Genomic DNA, 23987 nt, shown 5'->3' with positions numbered 1-23987 from the left:
TTTTGAGATTGTTCAAGAAGATAATAGAGGGATCCTCTTCAGATAAGCCAAGTACTCCCCATGGGGTGAATTTTGGGCCCCCTGTCTAGCCCAACAAGCCAAAGAATGGAAAAGCAAACACCAGCTGTACCTCTTCATTCTACCTCTATCCAGAGGAGGGCAGTGACCTGTTGTGGATTGTGCAAATCGGATTGCTACACTATATTTTTTTAATTAATTTTCTAACACGTCATAGTTGATTGAAGTGTCAACTAAGTATGCATTCTAAAGCATTAACTTTAATTGTATTTCCAGTGCTGGTTTTAAAAGTAAAGCGAAGAAGCAAAAGTTGATGAATTTGTTCTCTAACTGGGCAGATGGGATAGGTGTGCATGTGCATGTACCTGGGCTCCCTTCCCCTTGATCTCCAGGCTGTCTGTGCTTGCCTGGTGGGACTGGCTCAACTACAATGGAGTTTTGAAGAGCTCCTGGCTCACGGCAGGCTTTGAATCAGCCTCCACTTCCCCCATCCCTTCTTCATCCTCCTCCCTGTGCACTGCAGGAATTATCATGCCTGGGTCTAATGCAGCGTCCACAGTGACATTCTGGGTGCTGGTAGGGTTCCCACCAAGTCTGACATACAGTTTGCAGTAGAAGTGGCAGGCCTTCTGGGTAGCCCCAGATTTGTTGTTGCTCTCCCTCGCTTTCTGATAGGCCTGCCAAAGTTCCTTGGCTTTCACCTGGCATTGATTCTCATCCCTGTCATGCTCAAAGTTTAGCATCCCCGATGCAATCTATGTGTAGATAGCTATAGACCTTCAGCTGCTCCTTAGTTAGGCTTGCCCAGCCCCTTTTTCCCATAGGCCAAGGAGATCCTGGACTTCTGCTCTATTCCAGGCAGGAGCATGTTGAAGTATAGCTCTCTGTCAGTGCAGAGCTGGCATGGTCAGATGCTCGCAAAGGTGGGCTAGAAGGTTTGTTCACCAAGGTGGCCAACCAGGAAAAGGCATTTCAGAAACATGTTGAGGTTTTTAAAGAGGACGGGGTGGGGCAGGCTTCCAGGATCAATGACCCCTGGGCAGTAGAGTTCAAAATTGTGACCGGAGTGACCACTGTCATGGGAGATGCTAGAGGACAGTTAGGGTTGACACAGGTGATGCAGTGTCTACATTAGCACTATGCTGATAAAAATAGTCAACTTTGGCTGTGCATCATTTGGCAGGGGTTCTGGGGGGGGCTGTAACTGTGCTTAAGCTGATGGGAGACATATTTAGGTTTGGATAATACAAACCTATGTTGAAACAAGTCGACTTAGGTCAACCCATCTTTGTAGTGTAGACCAAGCCGGGGGAAGGAGATGTTTGGTGTGATAATAAGCCAGTCATATCAAAGGAGCCAGACATGCATAAGAGGACTGTGAAAGAGACCTAATATATAAGCTACATGGGACTGATAGGCTTGGTGGCCAAATGGATCACTAGGGAAAAAAGGAAAAAAGTGCTCCCTAGAAATATATGTTACTTTACTGTAACTAAGCATAAATATGTACCTGCCTAGCTTAACTCTTTCCAAGTGTGAGACTAGATCTGTTATACAGTCTATTTACTTTGTCTTAATCTCATTTTTAATTTATTCTTAAAGAACCTTCTTTTTAAATAGACCACTTGAATCTTTGTCAGTTGTCTGCAATTTCATGAAGCCCATCCCTGAGCGGTGAAAAAAACTAAGCAACAGCAGCGAAGGAAGGGTGGCTGGACTGGAGCACTCTAGGGCCCTGATCCCCAGTAGAAGCTTTTAGGAGCTATGGCATAAAATAACAAATACTGCTATGAATAAAAGGGCATACCTGACCCATTAGGTGTGCCACCCACAGGGCTGCACAGGGAGTGCCTAGTGACTATAGAAGGGAATGGAGTTTAAAGGATGTCAACAAAATTCAGATCTAGATTTTGATCACTCCAGAGTTTGGGGATGTTTGGATATGGGATTCTGATTTGGCCTATTATAAAGATAAAGGGTCAGTTCTAAAATTCTGATTCAGATCCAGTTCAGAATTCAAACATCTTCTACAGTCCACAAGTATTTGAACTGATAACTTTGTACAGGCCCATGTCTAAAGAGCACCTGAATTAAAATGGGCCTGATTTTGCCGAGTGTTCCTTTCACCGCCTCCCCATTAGTTTAATTGGCACTGTACTGAATACCACACGTATTTGAGCCCCAAGATACCAAATGATACAGCTACAGTCAGATAAAACATCAAGTAAAGGTATATCACTGTCATCTAATTTTTTTTTGTGTGGTTCTAGGTGTGTATTGTACAAAAGAGAGATACGGAGAAGATGTATGCCATGAAGTACATGAACAAACAACAATGCATCGAAAGAGATGAGGTTCGAAACGTGTTTAGAGAATTAGAGATCCTGCAGGAAATTGAGCATGTATTCTTGGTGAATCTCTGGTGAATATCTTCTTTTCTGATGTACACTTCTGGTGACTGCATGCATTCACAAACACCTTACAGTAACACTCAGTCAGTCAGTTTGCACTTGACAAGGGGCGATGAAAGAAATTTATTGAGTTGTTTCTATGTCATCAATGGATTTCTTGCATATGTGAAAACTCAGGGAATCTGTCTTGGCAGCTAAGATGTCTACATTTTAAGGCACATTTTGAAATGCATTTAGTAAATGATCTTACATGATTTCTTTGGAATATTTTTGGTTTTTAATTGGTAAACAAGTTTTCTTTCAAATCTGAAAATCAAATAACTGTTCTGCTAACACTTTTCAAGTTCAATTTAAAATAATTTTGCAATTCAACATGTTAAAGTGAAGTTTGGCAAAGGAACCTTGATGCAGTCAAACAATTTAGTCACGGTATTTAATGAAAGAGCTTATATGTTATTGTACTTTATGTATGGAGATACTGATTCATTGGCAGCCAGGTCAAACAAACAGGTTTTCGGAACTACTGAGTTCCATGATAGAATCTTCAAAGAAAGCATTAGGAAAGAGGTAATATTGGAAGATACAGGAATGAATCCATGACCCATATTTATAGTCAGTGGGGAAGGTCAAAGCTCTATAGCTTGGTGGAAGGAAGCTGGGGACAGGTAAGAAGGTTACAAGGAGGGAGGGTGATGTGGCCATACTGGGAAAGAGGATGAAAGTGAGAGAGAGGGAGAGAGATGCACCATCCTTATCCAGCCTGAAAATTGGCATTGGGCTGCTTAAATTTTGAGTTTCTTTTATATTTTTCAAATGGCTTCACGCATCCTTTGTTACAGTTTGTAGTATATTATTTCGAATGATAAAGTAGCTTTTTGTAAAACCCCAATTCCTCATTTGGAATCTGGAGAATATAATGGAGTCAGGTAGCCAATATTTCCAATCCAGCAGTTTTTTAAATTACCTAAAGACTCATGCAATCACTTCTCTACTGTTAAGAAAAGTGTGTTGTAATGATTTTAAAAAAAAGGCTGTGTTCATACAATAACGGGTAAATAAAGTGATTTTTTAAAATAAAAAATGCAATAAAGTGTATTGATAGTGCCATAGTTTTCTCTAATATATTCCAAATTGCCTGTTGGATTCCAAAGTTTATATCACAAATGAAATGTGTTTGTTAGTCTAAAATTAATCCCTGTTGCATATTGTTTGATCTCACAAAGACACATCAGGAATTACGGGCACTTTTTCTCAGGAAAGATCCACAAATCTGATAGCAGGACAGGCTGAATCTGCATTGATAGAGTTGGCAGAGATGTTTGCTTCAAGGACTCAGACTCTATTAGCCAGTGCTAATTTTCCAGCCATGTTAATGGGCAGTGAAATTTCCCAAAGATTGAAAAAAACCCAATAGCACTAAAATAAAATGATGAAATAAAGTCAATGCATGATGCCTTAAGATTACATTCAATAAGTCACTTCAGTAGAGTCAAGACAACCGCCTGAGTTTGTCAAACCATTTTAACAATTGCTCTACTGAGGTTATTAAGAAAGTGTTTTCTTTTAGCACTATCAGATAATAGAATTGTACATTCATTTCTAGCACACATTCAGTATAAGAACAGAAATTTATGATGCATAATTTGTGATGCATGCATCACGCAATCCCACATGTAATTCACTAAGTAGTACTGTTGCCACAAATGACTACTGGAAATTCTTTTGAGGTATGTCCAGAGTGTGGTGGGGTTTCTCACAAAAGCCAATTGTTTCAGATTTAAAAAAAAACGTTCTATTTTGTAATTGATATAAGGCTCCTGCTCTGACATTCTATGACTTAAATTAGCCCTTGTGTTCTCCTACTTCGTTTTCAAAAAAGAGAAAAATCAGTTTATGAAAAATACAGAAAATCTGCATTTAGAATGAGTCTGAAGTTAAAATGAAATGGGTCTTTACTAGAGTCCCAAACTTTACCTGTTAATAAGGTGAGTGATTCATAAAAGATAATAGGGAACTATGTAGCTCTGGGGTGAATGGTTAGCAGGGACTGACAATGTTTCTCACAGTGAAAATCGTTAGTGCAAAGTGTTGAAACTCGAGGCCAAATTTTCATAGCTTAGCCTCCCCGTAGATGCAGTTCAGGCCATTTTCCTGATAGTGCCACAAATCAGGTAACTGCATGTCTAATGGTCTGATTTTCAGAGCTAAGCACTCAACTCCACTGGAAAACAATGGGAACTGTGGACCTCAGCCTTAGGCTAAAACTGAACTAAATTGCACTTTCAAAGAAGTGAGTGCGCCAAATTTCACCTGTAATTATTTCTGCTGACAAAACTGTGGTTACAAAAACTGTAGGCCTGGTTAAACTCAGGCTGAATCTGAAGCCCTAGAAATCTCAGATAATTATTTTCAACTAAATAATTTAGGGCCTAATCCTGTAAATTGCTTAGCCCCTCCCATAAAGTGCTAAATGCACTCAAAGGGCCCTTTATTCCCACTGAACGCCACACGGGATGGGACCTTTAATTTTGTTTGGCTGATACTATATATAATGAGGGTTTTCTTAAACAATACATAAGCAATAAACTTTTGTAACATATGATCCCGTTGAGATGCAGGCTGCCATGATGCATGTTGTGTGCAATTTCACTGACCTCAAAGGATTTGCACATGGTGTTAGAAAAGAATTTGGCTTACTGAGTAAATGGTGCAGATCCTGTACTGGCTTTCTGGGTGTTCATTGGAGCAGGGACTGGAACCCAGGTGTCACCTCAACTCAGGTGAGTCACCTAATCCAACCACCAGGTTCTCACTCTCCCTTCCTAAGGTTCAGCTGGGAGGTGAGAAATCCAAGTTCAGATTCCTGCTCCAATGACTATTTAAGTATTTTATACAAAGAGGAAGAGCTTCAACAGGCGAGACTGAGCCCCACCTAGAATATCCCATATCTTAGTGGCTAAGGCGCTCATCTAAAATGTGGGAAACCAAAGTTCAGCTCCCTGCTCTGAATCAGACAGAATGGGGACTTGACCCTGGGTCTCCCCCATCCCAGCTCAGTGCTCTAGCCACAGGGCCATTGGGTATCATAGAATCATAGAATATCAGGGTTGGAAGGGACCTCAGGAGGTCATCTAGTCCAACCCCCTGCTCAAAGCAGGACCAATTCCCAGCTAAATCATTCCAGCCAGGGCTTTGTCAGAGGATCCTCCTCTGGTTTTATGAATCTACCCCAAAACATTTTTGGGGCCAAAAGTATTTAGCAAATTGGTGTCAAATCTGTGAACAGTTTTAGTTAGCCTGAAACTGCATTTTTCAGCAGCTAAACTATTTGTCCAAAATTTTTCTCCCAGCTCAACTAAGAATTATAGGTATGCCCCCCACAATGGGGCCTTTGAGAGGGTGCAGCATAGCACCCCACACATTGACCTCATGCTACTGCTGAAGCAAGGACAGTCTCCCCTGGCCCATCATAGGTCCTTCACACTAGATGTCAGAGAAGTGGATAGAGGCTCAGTCAGGGGGCTAGAATCAGCACCAACATTTTAATTGTAATGGAGATTGGCTAACAGTAGCTCTGGGTAGCATATTCTTTGTTGGTGACTCATTAGAGCAGATAAACCTCCCTGCTATCAGATAATTGCATTTGGTTTGCTGCTCATTATTCCAGCACAGTATTGATTATATCAGGAAGAGTAAATCTGTTAAGAATATAGGAGTTAAATGACAGTGCCCTGGATATAACAATGGATTGTGCAAGTAGGGTAAAATTAATGAGCATTGCTGCCCCTCCACAGAAATTTTGCATGGGATAGCCTGTGTAAGTTACAAAATGAGGAAGGCAGCAAGCAAATTAATTCATCCAGACGGAACATAGCCGTAACGAGTTAAAAAATACGAGACAGTATATCGAATCATGCATGCACGATTAAAATGATGTAAATATTGAAGCCAGGATATTCCTGTGACTTTACCTGGGCAAATGGAGAGCATATGGTTGTTATCATTTAACAAGTAGAGTATAATTAGGATAAAAAAAAGCTCCTACATTTTGTAGCATCTGTGAAATTTGCAAGATGCCATGCTGTTTACTCACCTGTGTTTGTTTTCTGTAGGTACTCTTTTCAGGATGAAGAAGACATGTTTATGGTAGTGGATTTACTCCTAGGTGGTGATCTACGGTATCATCTACAGCAAAATGTTCAATTCACGGAGGAAACAGTGAAGCTTTATATTTGTGAGATGGCACTAGCTCTAGACTATTTACGAAGTCAGCATATTATTCACAGGTAACAGCAAAATCTGTTAGTCTCAGCTGTTGAAAACTGGTGCAGCTAAATAAACCAACAGGGGTAAATGAAACGGTCAGGCTCATTAGAGAATAAGGAGCCAGATCATCAGCTGGTGCAAACTGGCTTAGGTCCATTGCAGTCTATGTTTGAGTTTAAGTTGGAGTTGTCCCCATTGTGTTGTATGCTAATGAGTATCCCAACGTCATTAACAGTTGGTATTCAGTAAACAGCTCCTATTTAAACTGCACCTGGCCATATGATCCCTTGATTAAACTTCTGCCCTCATTTATACTGGAGCTGGTCTTTTGCCATCTGTAGACTTACTCTAAATTTGCCCCAGTGTAAATTTGGCCCAGTATTTGATTCAAAGTTATAAAGTTCTTCACAATAAACACCAAATCTTGAAGTATTAATTTTAATGGGAGTTTTGCAAGAGCAAGATCTGGGAATTTTGTTCCCCCTTTTTTTTCTGCATGATTGCACAGGAAAAACATTTATCTATTACACATATAAGAGATGGCACATGCATGAATAATTTCTCTCATACTAGGGTACTTTGTTTTATATTTTCTACCCTAATTATTGGGTCACAAGAAATAGTTTTGCTTTTCTTTTGAGTTGCTTTTTTCCAATTGCATAACTTCTTACATACATCCTCATTTCTTTTCCCAGAGATGTAAAACCAGACAACATTCTCCTAGATGAGCAAGGTAAGAAAAAAACAAAACCTGTCTGTCTATGCAGCTCCTTCTAGCCTAGGTCCTGATTCTCCACTACCATGCATCTTGTGTGCATATTTACACCTGGGCAAGGTGGGAGCAAGACACTACTGCTCTGGTTTGGAAATATTTTATGTTAATTTTGCACACAGGTTATGCAAGGCAAGGGAGAATGAAGTCTCAAGTACATTCGTCATAAACCAAAGCTTCTTTTTACTAGCTCTTATATTTTTAGGACAAATAATATTTCTGGCTGGGATTTTAAACAGTGTTATTTTGTCTTCAAAGATATTAATATGATAGCTTCCAATCAAATTAACTATTAGAAAATAACTTTGTGTCCTACCAATCTGCTAGTTGATAAACAATGTTGGGGACCTGTTTCCACAAATACCTTAGGCCAAGGTATCATAATCATTTGTCATCTTCAGTACTTTGGAGTCAAGAAAAGAGGTATTTATATATTTACTTTGAGCTTTAAAAATACAATTGTAGTCACCTAACTTGTGCTTTGGGCACTTGGGCTATACATTAAAAATCACAACATGAACATAAACAAAGGACTGCCCATAAACATCTTCTCCTCAGCTTATACTCTCTTCAGCAACCTTACAGAAGGGGAGGGCGGGTTGGGGAATGGGCTTTACAACTAGCCTGGAAGATTAACAAATCTGGGCTCTGATGGAACAAAGTGGGAAACAAGATCAGGACTCTTCACTGAGGACGTACTACTAGCAGCTCTCTGTTAAATGGAAGGCGTTCCAGCTTGCACACCTCTGCTGATCTCAGCTGTTGCCGTACATCATTGGGAAAGATAGGCAATCTCTCAGGCAACCAAGTTCTAATCCTTTTCAGTTTTTATAGGTTCAAATCAACAGCTTGAATTCCACCTGAAAGCTTACTGGAAGCTGGTGCAGATCGCAGAACACTGAAAAACTACTGAGCATAAGATAGAAAGAGAAGAGAGGAGAGAAGAAAACAGGAGGAGAAAAGGGGCTATTCAGCCCTTGATTCAGACATGAAACATCCAAAGATGTCAATTGGGGAGCCACATGCAGATACAGGGCAGGAAATAGCCTTACAGAAGAAGGAGGGAGAGAGAGAGAGAGAGAGGTTTGCTTTGGACTAGATTTCCAGCTTGGCTTGAAAGTAACTATCCCTCAGGCAAGTTTTGGAATAATTGGTTGACCTGCTGCAACTCACGTTGGATTTCTTTCTTCTTTGCCTTGACAGAGTAGATGAATTGGCTACAGATTTTATATGCTCCACCTAATGTAGTTTTATTGTGATGTGTCTGTTACACAAGTAATCTATGAACAGCCACCTTAACAGTATGAAAAATGGAACTGGCATGTAGCCAGCTTCTTTTAAAGAGCAGACTTGGCTATATTGGAAGCATGAACAGAGTTAAAGAATTAAGGAGTACTGGAGTTCACTACAACCCAAATTTTCATCCTTCAGTGCTATACTTAACTGTAGTGACATCTCTTTTCTTGCTGTTTTGAAATCTTTCTCAAGGACCTAAGCGAGAGTGCTGCATCTTCCTTCATTCAAAATATGTTTTTGCTCTGGAGAAGACACTTGAATGCAAACAGACCAGTGAGCTTTTGATGATTTATAAGTAATTTCTTGACAGTTTGTCCACATATCCCTCTGTCTTCATCTCTTTTCAGATCAGGCAGCATTGGTCTCATATGCATAATTCATACAGCTATCAGACAGCCTCTCACAAGAAAGAAGAAATGGCAGGGTAGAATGGTACTGTCAGCTTACTCTGACCACAAGCTGTTTGGAAGATTTGCTGTACATACTCATGGATAAGCCAGTTTATACTTAAGCCATGCTGGTTTATACATGGGTTCATGCAGTAAAGAACAAAAAAAAGAGAGCCGGATCTGCCTGAGAGAGCTGATTTTCTCCAACCAGAAGATGAGAGATTTATTACCCATTGCTTGGGAGCCACAAGTCCAAACTGGGATGCCCATCCCCTATAATGGGGGAAAGACAAAATTGCCACAGCGGCTGGGGAACAACCAGGTTCCTAAGTGCACATTAGCATCTTTGGACTTGTGGCTCTTACACATTGAGCATATTATAAAACCTGTGGAGCTCATAAAACACACATGCTGCAAGCTCTTTATTTGCAGTAAGAGCTGCTAGCTGGGGGGCTACTGTCTCTTCTACCGCTTGGGCAATGCATGGGCGGCAGGTTTGTATAATTTTTGGTGGTGCCCAGAATGGGTCCAAGTCTTTCTCCCCACACGCCTTGTAAGCCAATATATATTTTTTATAAATGGGAAATCTGTGGCAGAACAGGGAGTTGAACATGGATCTCTTGATGTCTAAGCTCTCACCCTAACTACTGGACCACTCTTCCTCAAAACAACAACAAAGTGAAAAATGTTATCTAAATATTTGAAAAACTGAATTTGTTTGACCACTGTTTCTCTTGTCCTCTTGCTTTCCAACCAGGAATCCAGTTCCTTTCTTTTAATTTTGACTTTACATTATGGAAAATGACTGGGTTGCAAAAAATGATGAAAAATTGGCAAACAAAACAAAACCTCATCAAATTTTCCAATTTTTAAATTTATTTTGTGAAAGTTTCTGGTTCAGAATCCTACAATGGCAAGGAAATAGGCTTTTAGATCCAAAGAGTCTTTTCCCTCACAATCATCTTTGATTCTTGGTCTGTCAAACCAACACTCCACACAAGCATTAAAGACATTTTAGAAAGGGGTAATTCATTGCAGACAAAAAGGACAACAGGTGATTATGAATGCATGTGTAATTATAATGGCTGCCTTATGTGGAGTTAATTTATATACTGTGGAAATCAAAAAGGCATCTTCTTGTCCTTTGAAAAGCCACTAAGTTACAGTTGATAAGTATGCATCCATTGCTGTGTGGGCAGAAAGCAGTATATTCATTTGCCCATATGTAACTCATTTTAGCTCTGATCAGATGCTTGTATGAGCTGGAATAAATGGACATTTTTAATGACTGCAAAACAGCATCTCAAGTTTGGCATTTAATAAGGCAGAAAAATAACGATTTTTTTCCCATCTGAAAAGACTTGGACCTTAAGAATATCTGCATGATCTAGTATGACCATTTAATGAGAGCCAGGTGCCACACTGCCTGCTCCTTGAGTAAACAAGCATCAAATGTTTTCTGAATAATTTAATATGTGTCTAGGTTACAAAATGTTCCATTTATGACTATTTTATTAATACCTCTTTAAAAATGTGTCTTTATTTCTAAGGTCATGCACACCTAACAGATTTTAATATTGCAACAATAATCAGAGATGGTGAAAAAGCAACTGCGTTAGCTGGAACCAAACCATATATGGGTAAGAAATATTATTTATTAATTGTCTCTACAATTGACTTTGAAAGGCTACTTACAGCATACCATTTTATAATTTGTGTCTAACACCATGTAATTGAACTAATTTAGCACATTAATGCAAGCAACTTAGTCATTCAGAAAAGTTAATTAATCAAGCAGTCTATCCCTCAAGATGTGTGAATTATTCTCCCCAAAACACCTTTTGTGTTTGCTCTCATCAGCCTCCCAATGTCGTCATCAGTTCCTGCACTAACTTAGGACCTGTTCCTGGAAGGTGCAGTTCCCACTGACTTGGGTGGAAACTGAGGGCACTCAGCACCTTGCATGACTAAGCTCTTAGACAGTAAGCTGTTTGGGACAGGAACTCAGTTTCTTGTTTGTCTTGTAGGATCCCATCTAGGGTGACCAGATGTCCCGATTTTACAGAGACAGTCCTGATTTTGGGGGCTTATTCTTATATAGGCATCTGTTACACACACACTCCCTCCCCCGTCCCGATTTTTTATGCTTGCTATCTGGTCACCCTAATCCCATCTATGGCACTAAATAAAAGTAATTATGGCATCCATAAACTGGTGCTTAATCCAATCTGCAGCAGGATGTAAACATACTACAGCCAGAGTAAATACATTGTTTTCTTTTCTGTTTTTATTTAGCTCCAGAGATTTTTCACTCTTTTCTGAATGGTGGGACAGGCTACTCCTTTGAAGTTGATTGGTGGTCTTTAGGAGTGATGGCTTACGAACTTCTTCGTGGATGGGTCTGGTGTCCTCTATTGTCTTATATGATGATGTTTACAGATATTTTTCTTAATAATCTTCAAAGGGAAGAATTGTATTTTTTTCATATTTCCATTTTCTTTTCCTCAGAGACCCTATGAGATCCACTCCAGTAACCCAGTAGAGTCTTTAATTCAGCTGTTTAGTACTGTAAGTGTGCAGTATTCATCAGTATGGTCAAAAGAAAGTGTTGCTTTATTGAGAAAGGTAAATACTGTTTCTTCAGTACAATTTCAATTGTGTTGTCACAAATTCCATACTGGCTACAATATGTACAGGGCTAATTAGAAACTAATCTTCTGTTCAGCTTCAAGATATTACTCCTTTATGTCTTTATACAATGGTTAGCACAATTTAATTGCTCCAAAATATAATTTGAGTAGTCATTTGCTGCTTTATCCATCTTCTCTTCTGTTAGTTAGCAAATGAGGTGTGTTACTTGATTGGTTTAAGTGATATAATCATATACTTGCTCAGGTTAAGATACTGTAGTGTTAACATAACTGCCTGTATGGAAATGTATTACCTCCAATACTCTGAAACTCATAGCTGACTGTTGAAATAACTACCTTTCACCATAGAATGATTGCAGCATAAAATACATAGGTGTTTGGATATCCTGCTGTGATAATGCTTTTTTTCCCTTTCTCCTGTTCTGCAGTCAGTGAATCTGAGTCTGATTTGTCTAGTCATTAGAAATGTGTTTGTTTTCTTTTTTCCGGGGAATGGGTCCTCTGTCACTTTCATTTTATTGTTAATATCTAAGAAAGTCTGGTAATTTGAAGCTGATGTTGGTTTCTGTTTATTAAAGGATTCAGAAAAGTGGCTCATCAAGAGAGTATAAAAGAGATAAACTGACAGCAAATAAGTGACTCCAATATAAGTTAGAGTTGGGTGGACAATTTACGTAATTAGATTTTATTTTAGTAAGAAGCAGAGTTGTTAGTTATTATTGCAATAAAAATTACTCTGCAAGATCACATATGCCATCTACTGGGTTAACTCAGAGATTGCATGCTTTTAAAGAGAACATTATATATGGAAATTAATAATACTTATCCATAATCCAAAAGTTATCAGTCATCACCCCCAAACAAGGAAGTCCCCCAGGCCTCCAAGAATCCCACCAGTTTTCTTGCTCTAAAACATTGTCCAGTTGAGGAGAACAGCATGAGAAATTCTTCAGAGCCCAGTATCACTTTTCCTTAGGGTTTGTCTACACTGGCACTTTACATCACTGCAACTTTCTTGCTCAGGGGTGTGAAAAAACACTCCCTTGAGCTCAGCAAGTTTCAGCGCTGTAAAGCTGCAGTGTAGCCACGCTCCCAGTGCTGGCAGCTACACCCCTTGTGGAGATGGTTTTTTTTAGAGCGCTGGGAGAGCTCTCTCCCTGTGCTCTGCCACGACTACACAAGCCACGTAGACTAGCCCTTAATCAGCTAGCTGAGGAATTGCTGAATAATGTGGGGCATTTCTTTCCCAGCATAGGCTGAGCATGTTACCCACACAGCACTTCCTGATCTTACCAGGCAACAGGAGATCAGGACTAGTAATCAAATGTTTCCTCCTTTTGGCCCAAATGAGAAATTTTCCCATCAACTAACCCAAGCATAATTAACTATGGTATTTCCTAACGTTTGAGTGCTTGAGTTTGCAACCTTAATAATTTTTTGTTTTGTTTTTTTGGGCAGATAATAAGTTACAAGTCATTTCCCACAAAGGGGTTTTTCTCTCTTAGTTAATTATAAGAGCATGATTAAAGACAGAATGATTCTGTATGCCTGTTCTTTCTCAGTCCAGACCATGCCTTACTGCAGTGCCTGTTATTTCAGCTATTGACAGTGAACCCTGAGCATCGATTTGCCAGCCTCACTGACGTTCAAACTTCAGCTTACTTATCAAATGTCATCTGGGATGATGTCTGTGAGAAGAAGGTGGAGCCAGGCTTTGTTCCTAATGTAAGCAAAAGTGATGACTTAATCAGTTTCCCCTTATTGAACAATGATCACTGTTTACTTAATAAGACAAAGGATTTCTATGGCTGAAATAACTCCTAAATGTATTAGCGGAAACATATTCTCATAAATCACAGAACTAAGCTTTCAGTTAGTACCTTTGTACCATTCTAACAGAAAGGCCGTCTGCATTGCGATCCCACCTTTGAGCTAGAAGAAATGATCCTGGAGTCAAGACCCTTGCATAAAAAGAAGAAAAGACTCGCAAAAAACAAGTCCAGGGACAACAGCAAGGACAGCTCACAGTCAGTAAGTCCGTCCTTGAATAGCTCAAACAATGAAAAAGCTGAGGTGTTGAAATCTGTTTGTTATAAAAGCAGTTACTTTGCATGGAGGCTTTCCATTCATACGTATTGTAATAAAAATATTCAGCCAAGTGGACAGTCAGACTGACTTTGCCTGAGAGCTAAATTCTCCTCTTCCATCTGCATGGCAGATCTCTTCCACATTCTTCTGTTATCCCTAAAGTGACATGTGTGGGGGATCTATGCACATTGATCAAGAAACTATAAACGTCAGAAGGTGCACTATGTACATAAAGAAGAAAGATTTTTCACCTCAGATGCGGTATCATTTACAGTTAGGTCCTGAGTCTTCTGTCACACAGGTTTACACCTGTGTAACTCCTTTGAATTCTATGGATTTACTCCTAATTGACCCTCATGTTAGTGAAAGGAGAACAAAATTATTAGTAAAATGAGATGTGTGGCAAGTTAGAAATATTGATGACACTAATACTAATGATTCAAAGCTTTAAGTCTTCCACTTGAAAGAATAATAAAATTCTGTAGTATTACCAGGCTGGCTTCTCACAGCTTGTTTCAAATATTGCATGTTCAGTTCTCAAGAGCTATTCTCAACTGAGTTTTGCAACACTGCTAACCAAACACTAGGATATCCTGTGCAGTCCTAATTTAGAATATTCCCAGTAGTGCATGGGAATCACTCTTTTCATGTAGATCCCTCCTGGATGTTCATGATGACTCTTGGTAGGCCGTACAGTACCCTTTCTTTGAGAGGTAGCAGGAAGCTTTGGAAACAATCAAGTAAGAAAAGCAGATCCTAGGTGTCTCCCATGAATTCCCACTAATATTCCATGAGATTGTGCTATGATTATTTTCATTGGCTGCAATAGTTTTGTTGTTGGTAAGAAAAAAATATTTAGGAAACACCCATTCTTTTAGAAACTAGGTCATGTAACTGTTTATAATCATGGGAGCCAGGGTTCAGGCTAGACTCAGGTCACTGGTAAAATAAATACAGGAGTCTCAATCTTCTCCATGGTGGACATGTCCCCATAAAATAACAATTACATAATTTGGCATAGTATGTAGCTTCATCCCAGGGAAAACCCAGTATTCGTAAGGGGTGTTGCAGGCTATAACTGATGTATATGGGTAGATCTTTGTGAAAAAGCAATCACAACATCTAACCACTTATTTCTGGACTCAGGGCAGTGCTCCTTGCCTCTCAATTTCATGAGCACTAAAATTATCCCGCAAATAAAAATAAACAGTTTTTTTAAGAATACCATTTATCTTATAAACAGCAGGAAGTACCAGCAGTAGATCATTTCCTCCTTCAGCAATAGTTAACATTACAAACAAGTTATTGTTAAGTTTGCTTATTCTGGTTTTTGGCTTCCTGAATTATTCTTCCAATCTTTTAAAAGATTGGAAGAATTGGAAGAATAATTCAGGAAGCCAAAAACCAGAATAAGCAAACTTAACAATAACTTGCAGAGGCACTCACTGACAAGTGAGTTAAAGGCAGTGCTACATTTTTCTCCAGCATCTATGTGTCCTGCCAATCTCCTTGATGGTGCTGTATGCCTGTAGCTCTTAAGGCACCATGGGATCCTTCAGGATGATATTCAATATAGGTGAAATTCACCTCTAGATATAGGACTAGTTAAAAGCCTATATACTGCTTAAATCCTGCATAAAACCTGTTTTGAGGATTTAAGTGAATGAGTAGTATATAGGCCTTATGCTTGCTCCCTGCACCAGGGTGAATTTCACTATTTACAAACTGATTATTCATATAGTAAAGGATTGTGCGTATTAACATATTATCTGTGTAGTAGAGAAATTATTGCACCAGAAGTGAAAACAGAACACAGTGATTTAAAAATGTGAAAGAAATGAGGGTGTTTTTTTTCCATCATCAATTTAGGCTGAAAGTCATACTACGTGATTAGATTATATTCATGTGCATCTAGACAACAATACAGTAACTCCTCATTTAAAGTCATCCCAGTTAATGTCATTTTGTTCTTACGTTGCTGATCAATTAGGCAACATGCTCATTTAAAGTTGTGCAATGCTCCCTTCTAATGTCGTTTGGCAGCCACCTGCTTTGTCCACTGCTTGCAGGAAGACCAGCCCGTTGCACCTAGCTGGTGGGGGCTTGGAACCCAGGGTGGACCGACAGCCCCCTATCAGCTCCCCGCTCCCCTAAGTTCCCTGTGCAGCAGCTGTCCCTGCCCCCACTGCCATGTGCTGCTCCTGCCCTCTACCTTGGAGCTGTTCCCCAAGACTCCTGCTTGCTGTGCTGGGGGGGCGAGAGGAAGCGGGGGGTAATGTCAGGGTGTCTCCCTCCTCCCTGCTCCTGCACCCTGCTTACCCCATCTTCCATAGAGCAGGGGGGACATATGACAGGGCTCAGGACTGAGGGAGCTTGCTGGCAGCAGCTGCGGTCTCAGCAAGCTGATCTAATTAATAAGACAGTGTACTTAAAGGGGAAATGCACATATCTCACACACACACACGGTGTGTGTCTCTGCCTCTGTCTGCAATGCTGTCTCCCCTCCCTCCATTCCTGCTGCCTTGTAGAGTGTGAGAGTTAACCCTTGAGGGCTAAGCCAATTGGTAATTCATCATTTAGCAGTATGGCATTCCCTGGGAAATATCCCATCCTCTGACTCCTCCACCTCAACCAAGCTTCACAATCATCATCACTGTGTACCAGTATTAATTTGTTTAAAACCTATACTGTGTGTGTGTGTGCGCGCGCGCGCATGTGTGTGTGTGTGTATATATATATATATATATAGTGTTTTGTCTGGTAAAAAAAAAAGTCCCTGGAACCTAAATCCCTCATTTACATTAATTCTTATGGGGAAATTGGATTCGCTTAACATCGTTTCACTTAAAGTCGCATTTTTCAGGAACATAACTACAATGTTAAGTGAGGAGTTATTGTAGTCACATATATAGTCGGATGTTTTCTCTATTGACTTCTCATGCACGTGATGTTTTTTCTTTTATCAAAACAGGAAAATGACTATCTCCAGGAATGCCTCGAAGCAATCCAGCAAGACTTTGTAATTTTTAACAGAGAGAAGTGAGTGAGGGGGTATGTTTTCATAAGGAAAGGAGGCTTCTTTTTACTTAGCAGAACTGGGATTCACAAAAACAGATTGTTGGGAGCCATAAATATGAGAATCAAAGCAATGGTCCAGTTCTGCATTATTGACTTCAATGGAGCAGACCCAGGCCCTATTTTTCTTTAAAGCTTATCTAAAATATGGAACTGAAAAACAACTCCAAAAGCCCCAATATTTATTAAACTCTGTAGTTAAATCAAATATGCTACAGAATCATGTGGATTTTAAAATACTTATGATTTTGAGTCTTGAGTACACCCACAATATCCACCCATCCACTGTATTTTTGACGATATGGCAAATGAAAGAAATATGGTAAAATGCCCTCCATGCACCACAATGGGTGAATGAAAGCACTGCAATCAAAATATCTGCTTTCCCCTGTGGCTTGAAGATATTCATGACATTTTTGCTATTAAATTAAAACAATATGATGGAAGTCAATTCTTCCCAAGCTAGGAAATAAGGAAACCGCCTCTAAACAAACCATACTCCTTAGTAAGCTCATCACAGTAGGTTACTAGATATCTCCTTGCAGCATGTACAGCACTGAATAAGCCATTGTGTTTAAAATATAAGAATACACCTGCAGCTGTTTGGGTTCTGGTACCCTATAGTCAAAAAGACTTTAAAACACAGGGGCTTATACAAAAATTTATGAAAACGTTAGGCTATGGGTTAGGTGGATCTCAAATATGGAAGAAACACTCGGGTGTTTGTTTCATATATTACATTTGTTCATGCATTTGTTTCATGTATTACAATTGATACTTAGCACATAAAAAAAGAGAATTCACTGCAATGGCAAATCATTGGTTATCAAACTTTTCCGAAACTGGGATTTCCCTCCCATTTAGGAAGAATCTATCCTGGGTCCCTTTAGCTTTCCAAGAACTACCAAGTGATTGTGACCCCCTGATGCCTGACTGTGACCCCTACATTAGTACATATGGATGGTAGGGGCACCTTAGGACTCATTTTCCATTTCAGTTTTTTTCAACCATAGTTTCTACAAAATTTTAAGTGTAGAGAAAGCATGTAACATGTTACTCATATGTTCTGCACAGGTTGAAGAGGAGTCAAGATCAAATGAATGAATCTATTTCTCCTCCTGAAACTACAGATGAAGCCGAGACAGAAGCTGAATCTGAGAATTCCAATTTAAATATGTGTAGCTCTGTATGTTCTTCTACAGGCAGCAGCTAGGACTACAGTTTCAAGGCAAGGGGCCAAAAGCCTACATGCCTCTTGAATAAATCATTCTCAGGTTGCACTGATGAATATATACTGTACACTGCGTACTATAATTGAAAAAAAAGTCACAAAATCAATATTGTAAAGCTGTAGCAGAGGTAGATAGTTCTTAAAGAACTGAATTCGTGGATTTAAATGATGGCCAGTTCTGAACACTGGATTACCTACTATGAGGAAAAATACTTGCTATGCAACACCTTGGAGAAAATAGTTCAGTTTCTTTCTTTGCTCTTTTTTAATGGCAGGTTGCTGACTCAGGCACATGTGAAGATGGTAAGTGAACAGGTCAAATCCTTGCATATGAGCAAGGAGCACGCAGCACAAGTGTGTGTTTGGGAAAGGTTGAGAAGATGATGTAAAGCTCACCTTTGCACTCCGGAGAACTGTTTACTGGATTGGCCCCTTGTGTAAATTAGAGAAGCCCTCAGGCTGCTCTAATTAATGACAGGTGCTAACAGCCTCAAGGAACTAAATAGCTGAGGAGCATGCAGTTTAAGAGCACCTCAGCCACACCCTCTTTCTTCTGGCTGCACGCTACATGTAGGACCCTCTCTGTCAACTCAATGCAACTGGATGCTTCTCCTTGCACTGGGCCAATCCCTGAGGGGCTGGATATACTGGCTTTACAAAGAGAATCTGTTAGTGGAGTGGCACAAAGTGGTTGCACTGCACCAAAGGATCTGGTTTAAAATATTTAATCTCCTTGTATGGCTATGCTTAGCTGCAAGGAGCTGTGCAAATTACAAGCAAATGAATCAGAAATTATTCTATTTTTTCAACTCATTTAATTAATCGGACATAAGTTCTATTGGATTTCGGTTTTACTGGAAACGTACACTGTGGGTAGCCATAAAATGCTGCTCAATAATAGAAGAAAGGTGGTGTCAGTTTTACCCTTCTGTTTACTTTATTCTAAGTGTAAAATAAAGTACTGTACATAATCTACTGGTACCTGTCTTAACTTTTCATTAGGACAGGAGATCTCTTGACTTTGCTCCAGCTGTGGATATTGCCTAATTGTTTCAGAAGCCTTTTCTATGTTAGGCTTAGTGGCTTATTCTACTGTATAGTGGCTTTAAGTTACTATTACTGAAATCAAGCCATCAGTTCTACTACACCATTCAATTATTGTGCCGTGTATATATCTCATTATAATTACATCCACACAAAAGCTATCACAATCTGTTTGTTACCAGACCTTAAGAAATTTGCCATGTTTGCATCTTTACTTTATTGTATGTTCCTGAAGCATAATGGATAGAGAATGTTTTTAACAAATGCAAATTCTTTCAAGGCAATTTCTGCTGTGTTGATATATAGTTTTCAGTGTCCATGAATGAAACAAAAGGAACAACCAGTGTAAAACAATTTTATATGTATAAACAAGACATGTTTACTTTTCCACAGTTTTATGTGGAAACTAGTAAGTGGTGAAAATTGTGCAGAACCAAATTTTCATAAAAAATATTCAAGTGTGCAGGCACAACTTGGGGGGTGGGGGTGGGGGAAGACACCAAAGCTTTTATACCAGTTGCACAGTTATTTTTAGGACACTGCCAGATAAATGGTAGGTCCTGTTAGTAATTAAACTGTAGAAGACCATGGTTCTTGCTAGAGCATGACCATCCACATCTTATCGTTCAGAGTATAATCAGAGTTGTGTGAGCTTGAATAGGTCCTAACATGGGGAGCCAACTCTTTTCAGACATCCAACTATGTTCATGTTCCTAGATATTACTATAAGCTATCCCTGCTCTAATGATAGTTGAAGTAAGAGTTGGCTTATTTTAGTAAAACAGATCTAAAATAAATATTCCCCTCCCTTTTGCCCCTTCCTTACCAACTACAGAAGAAAATTTACCTCCCCAGCTCTGAGTCACAAACAACTTTAAAAGGGAGATTTTTTTTCCCTTTTCCTTCTGCCCTGCAGTAACATTCCAGCTGATTACCAGTTAGCAAAAGAATTCACACAACCATCCGCCTTTGCTGTTCCCGCCAAAGGCCTATTAAAGCATGTTTGAATAGAATGTATGATCTGGGCCCTATGCTTTGAAAGAGTTCAGTGAACATTTTCTAGGAACACCTTGCCCCCCTACTCATGCATTTTGTTGTCAGATTCCACCCTCCTCCACTTACATTTTATTTTTGTAAAGGTAATGGAGATAAAGCCTCACATTTTTGTCTTGATCCAAGACACATCTTGCTTTGCTCTCTCTCTCTCGCTCTCTCTCCCCCTTTCTGTTGCAGCTTCCCAACCAGCCCACTGTCCCATGGCAGGGAAATTACCTTTTTAAAAGAATCAAAATGAATAATAAGTGCCATAGGCACCTTCCAAAATAACAGCTATTTACTCTCATCCCCCATTCCAATGGCCATATCAGAGCACTCAATATTTGCATCAGGAATTGTCTCTTTCTTGTGTTTGAAAAAAATAGCTCTGAGATAAGTAGGTGCAAACATACCACAACTTGCCAAGCTTCAAATATGGGTTGCAGTGTGTGGCAAAGATGCAAAGTGAAGGGAACAAAACGTTATTAGTGCAGGATACTTAAATGTTGTGAGCCTCAGTCTGTCGATATAAATGGCTCTCTCATGTCAGTTTCATTATTCTTTATTTCTCATGTAAATAATTTTCACCAATAAAATGATGGCACACCAAAATTGTGAGGAACTTAGGTAGCGATGGGAATGAAACGAGCAACGTTTGGCAGGCGTGGATGCACTCCTAACAGGTTAATGTTGGAAACTCCCTGCATTTAAAGGGGCTCTCTACAGCTCCATTAAAATATACTGTAATAGCAAAAGCAATAGAACCCATTCACTGCTGTAGTTAGCACATGGTGTACATGGTTTCTGAAGCTGAAGTAACAGTGTATAGGAATGAACTGACTTTTTCAGTTCAGGCTTTGTTTATTGCTCATTACTTCCACTTTTTGTCACTTATCTTTTCCATATAAACCAAGCAGAAATGTCTTCAGTAGTGCCAAGCACTAAACAGCAAAGCTTCAATGAGGACACTGCTTATAGGTAATTAGGGGCCAAAGTCTGGTCACCCAGAGGCACTGTTGAAGTGCAACATATTGTTTCCTAAGGAAACAAGACCTGGAAAATGCTTGTGCACCATTATTTCTGCCTCGCTTAAATGCATTTCTAAATCTTCATCTCCGAGAAGCAAATGACATGACAAAGAGAGACTTTTAGAATTATTGTCCCATGTATTTGAATCACCCTGAGTACAATATAATTTTAGTACTCATTTTCTATCTTATATAATGCATGCAAATGTACCTCTCTAATACCCATCTGGGAAATAGTTTTACTGGTGCCTATTTACACATATTCCCTAGAGACGAGATTACATGCATACAGTAACTGTAAAAAGAAGACAAATTGTAAGACATGGATACATATTTGCTTTATTGTTTTAAACAAAAAAGTGAGGTGTAATATGATGGGCCAAATTCATCCCTGGTATAACTCCGCTGAATGTTTTACAGCATTTATGTTTGTATGTTCTCAACATAAAATGTAGATTTTGCTTTAGAAAAAAATATGTGAAAGGATTCTGGACTGTGCACTCCAGCATATTTTACCAGATCTCCTTCTCTTTGCTGTCTATGGAGTATGTGTTGTTTGGGGTGTGGTAGAATCTATAATGATGATATTGTGATAATTTTAATGCTGGCTCTTTACTTGACTGGGTGGCATTGTCCTGATTTCTATGTTCCTTTTAGGAGTCTTTGATTAAAACTGTATAATCTTTTGGACAAATTGGGCCTGATCCAATGCTCTTTAAAGTCCATGGTCATCCTCTTATTGACTTCAGCAGACATTTGATTGGGCCCTTTTTGTCTATTTCAAATAATGCCCTGTGTAAAACTTCATTTGATATGTATAAACCGTATAAGGGCAATAGGATTTTTTTCTTTGTTCAATTATTTCATCAATACCATGTATACAGACACACACAGTTAGACCTCTTTAGAAATCCAGAGTTTAATGCATAGTCTTTCTGCTATACAGTAAATTAATGTATTTTCTAGTCTGTACTTATGTCCCTTATTTATAACTAAGGCCTTCGGTGAGCAGGACTAAGTGGGGTAAGATCACAGAGTCCCTAGCTTTCTAGTTCTTCTACCCTTGCAGCCAAGAATATTAAACAAACATTTACCTTGAGTGCCAAGGTCATCAAAGCTAATCCTTGACTGAGGGAAGGAATCATTCTTTTCTGATGTTGTTTATATTATTTATATTCATAGCTAAACAAATCCATTTTCTATTATAAATCAAATAGTGCTTTTCACATTCCATGGGGCTTGCCCTAGGTAAAGATTTTAGTATTTGATCATTTAAACAATTCTAAAGGTTAGTAGAAACAATTCTTAGACCCTCTGGAGTTCTGGAAAATGGAGATCACCTGTTTTACGCTGGCTTTTATGTTTACGTGCCAGGCCCTTTAGTGTAAGGTATTTCAGAACACTTGTGACTGTGTAGTGTTGTGGCCCAATTCCAATTTCTTACACCCCTCAAAACACAGTGGGAATTTTGGAAGTACATAATGGCATGATGGGCAGGAGGTGACTAGTAAATCCTACTGCCAGAAATGCTCTTGACAGTAGTGGCATGGGAACTTTATTTTAAATAAAATATGAATCATGTGCCACTTATGTCTGACTGTACCCGTGGCAAAAATGAGACTAAAGATGTTCACTGCTCATTGCATTGTATGTAATGAATGACATTAAGTTATTGTAGGGCTCTATTTTATTTGTGAACAGACTGGTTCCTATTAACAATATATTTTTGGTTTGAATCTCTCTGCACCATTTCTCTTTTTACTGTATCTCTTATTTTAGAGCCTGATGCTGTATTTGGTACAGAAGCAAAACTCTATATATAGAATACTATATTGAATCTGCATAAGCTATTCAAATGCTCTGTGTAATAATCATTCTTCATGATGCATCTATACAATCTTTGTTGTTTTCCACAACCCATTGTACTATCCGTATGCCATTTGTAATAGTATTATCATCAATTCATTTCTATAAATAAGTAATGTCCTCTTTTCTCAGTTTGTTGCATTGGAAAGTTCTGAAAATACTTTAAAAACCTTCCAATGAACTCCAGCTGACTTTCCTGGGAATTTTGCATGACAAAGGCATGCAGGAATTGTCCCTTAAGGGTTAATTTTTTTTGCTAATTATTGGTCTATTCCTTGTCCAAAAAAGTAAAAGTAATAATAACTATTTTTTAAAAACAGTAGAAATGTCTACTACTGTCTACAGTAGAAAGTCCATAAACTTGACTTAAAACAGCGCTGAAATACTGATGCCTTGCAGGCTCTTTTTTTTTTTTTTTTTAGTTATTTCAGTGCAAATCACATATGTAAGTATATCTTTGTATTTTATGATAATACAATTCTGTAATTTTTATTGCATGAAAATAACACCATATTATACAAGAAAATTTAAGTTATGGCAATATATTTGTGGTTTTGCAGATACTGCAGAGAAGCCATTGCATTTGTGGAGTAATAAATGTGTATTTTTAAGATATCTGGACATTTGCAATCATTTCTAGGTTTATTGTTAAATAGAAAAAAATTAAGTATTGTAAGAAGGGCATGTAGTAGTCACATTCCTTATTTACATATTTCCAAGCTAGATATTTTTACAGTTAGGTATAACAGACAAAACATATAACAAATCTATTTTATATCTGCTATTATGATCATGGGTATTCTAAAGACATGCTCAG

The 23987-nt window shown here is 38.9% G+C and overlaps 1 protein-coding gene across 1 annotated transcript in view; it reads left to right on the top strand.

Annotated features, from left to right (window-relative positions):
- The window catches only part of STK32C (serine/threonine kinase 32C), a 231397-nt gene extending 208292 nt beyond the window's left edge, over positions 1-23105 (top strand). Inside the window, exons 3-12 of the mRNA XM_039482508.1 lie at positions 2289-2440; positions 6542-6715; positions 7391-7428; positions 10703-10792; positions 11448-11551; positions 11661-11777; positions 13403-13528; positions 13703-13834; positions 16863-16930; positions 18041-23105. Coding sequence (XP_039338442.1) covers positions 2289-2440; positions 6542-6715; positions 7391-7428; positions 10703-10792; positions 11448-11551; positions 11661-11777; positions 13403-13528; positions 13703-13834; positions 16863-16930; positions 18041-18179 — 1140 coding nt within the window. The 3' untranslated portion in view covers positions 18180-23105. The remainder of the gene's footprint in view (positions 1-2288; positions 2441-6541; positions 6716-7390; positions 7429-10702; positions 10793-11447; positions 11552-11660; positions 11778-13402; positions 13529-13702; positions 13835-16862; positions 16931-18040) is intronic.
- Positions 23106-23987: the final 882 nt, after the last annotated feature.

This window comes from Mauremys reevesii, linkage group 7, assembly GCF_016161935.1.
Source record: "Mauremys reevesii isolate NIE-2019 linkage group 7, ASM1616193v1, whole genome shotgun sequence".
NCBI classification, from domain to species: Eukaryota; Metazoa; Chordata; order Testudines; family Geoemydidae; genus Mauremys; species Mauremys reevesii.
Note: the sequence above shows the minus strand (reverse complement) of the source record. Positions and strands in the feature narration are given on the sequence as shown.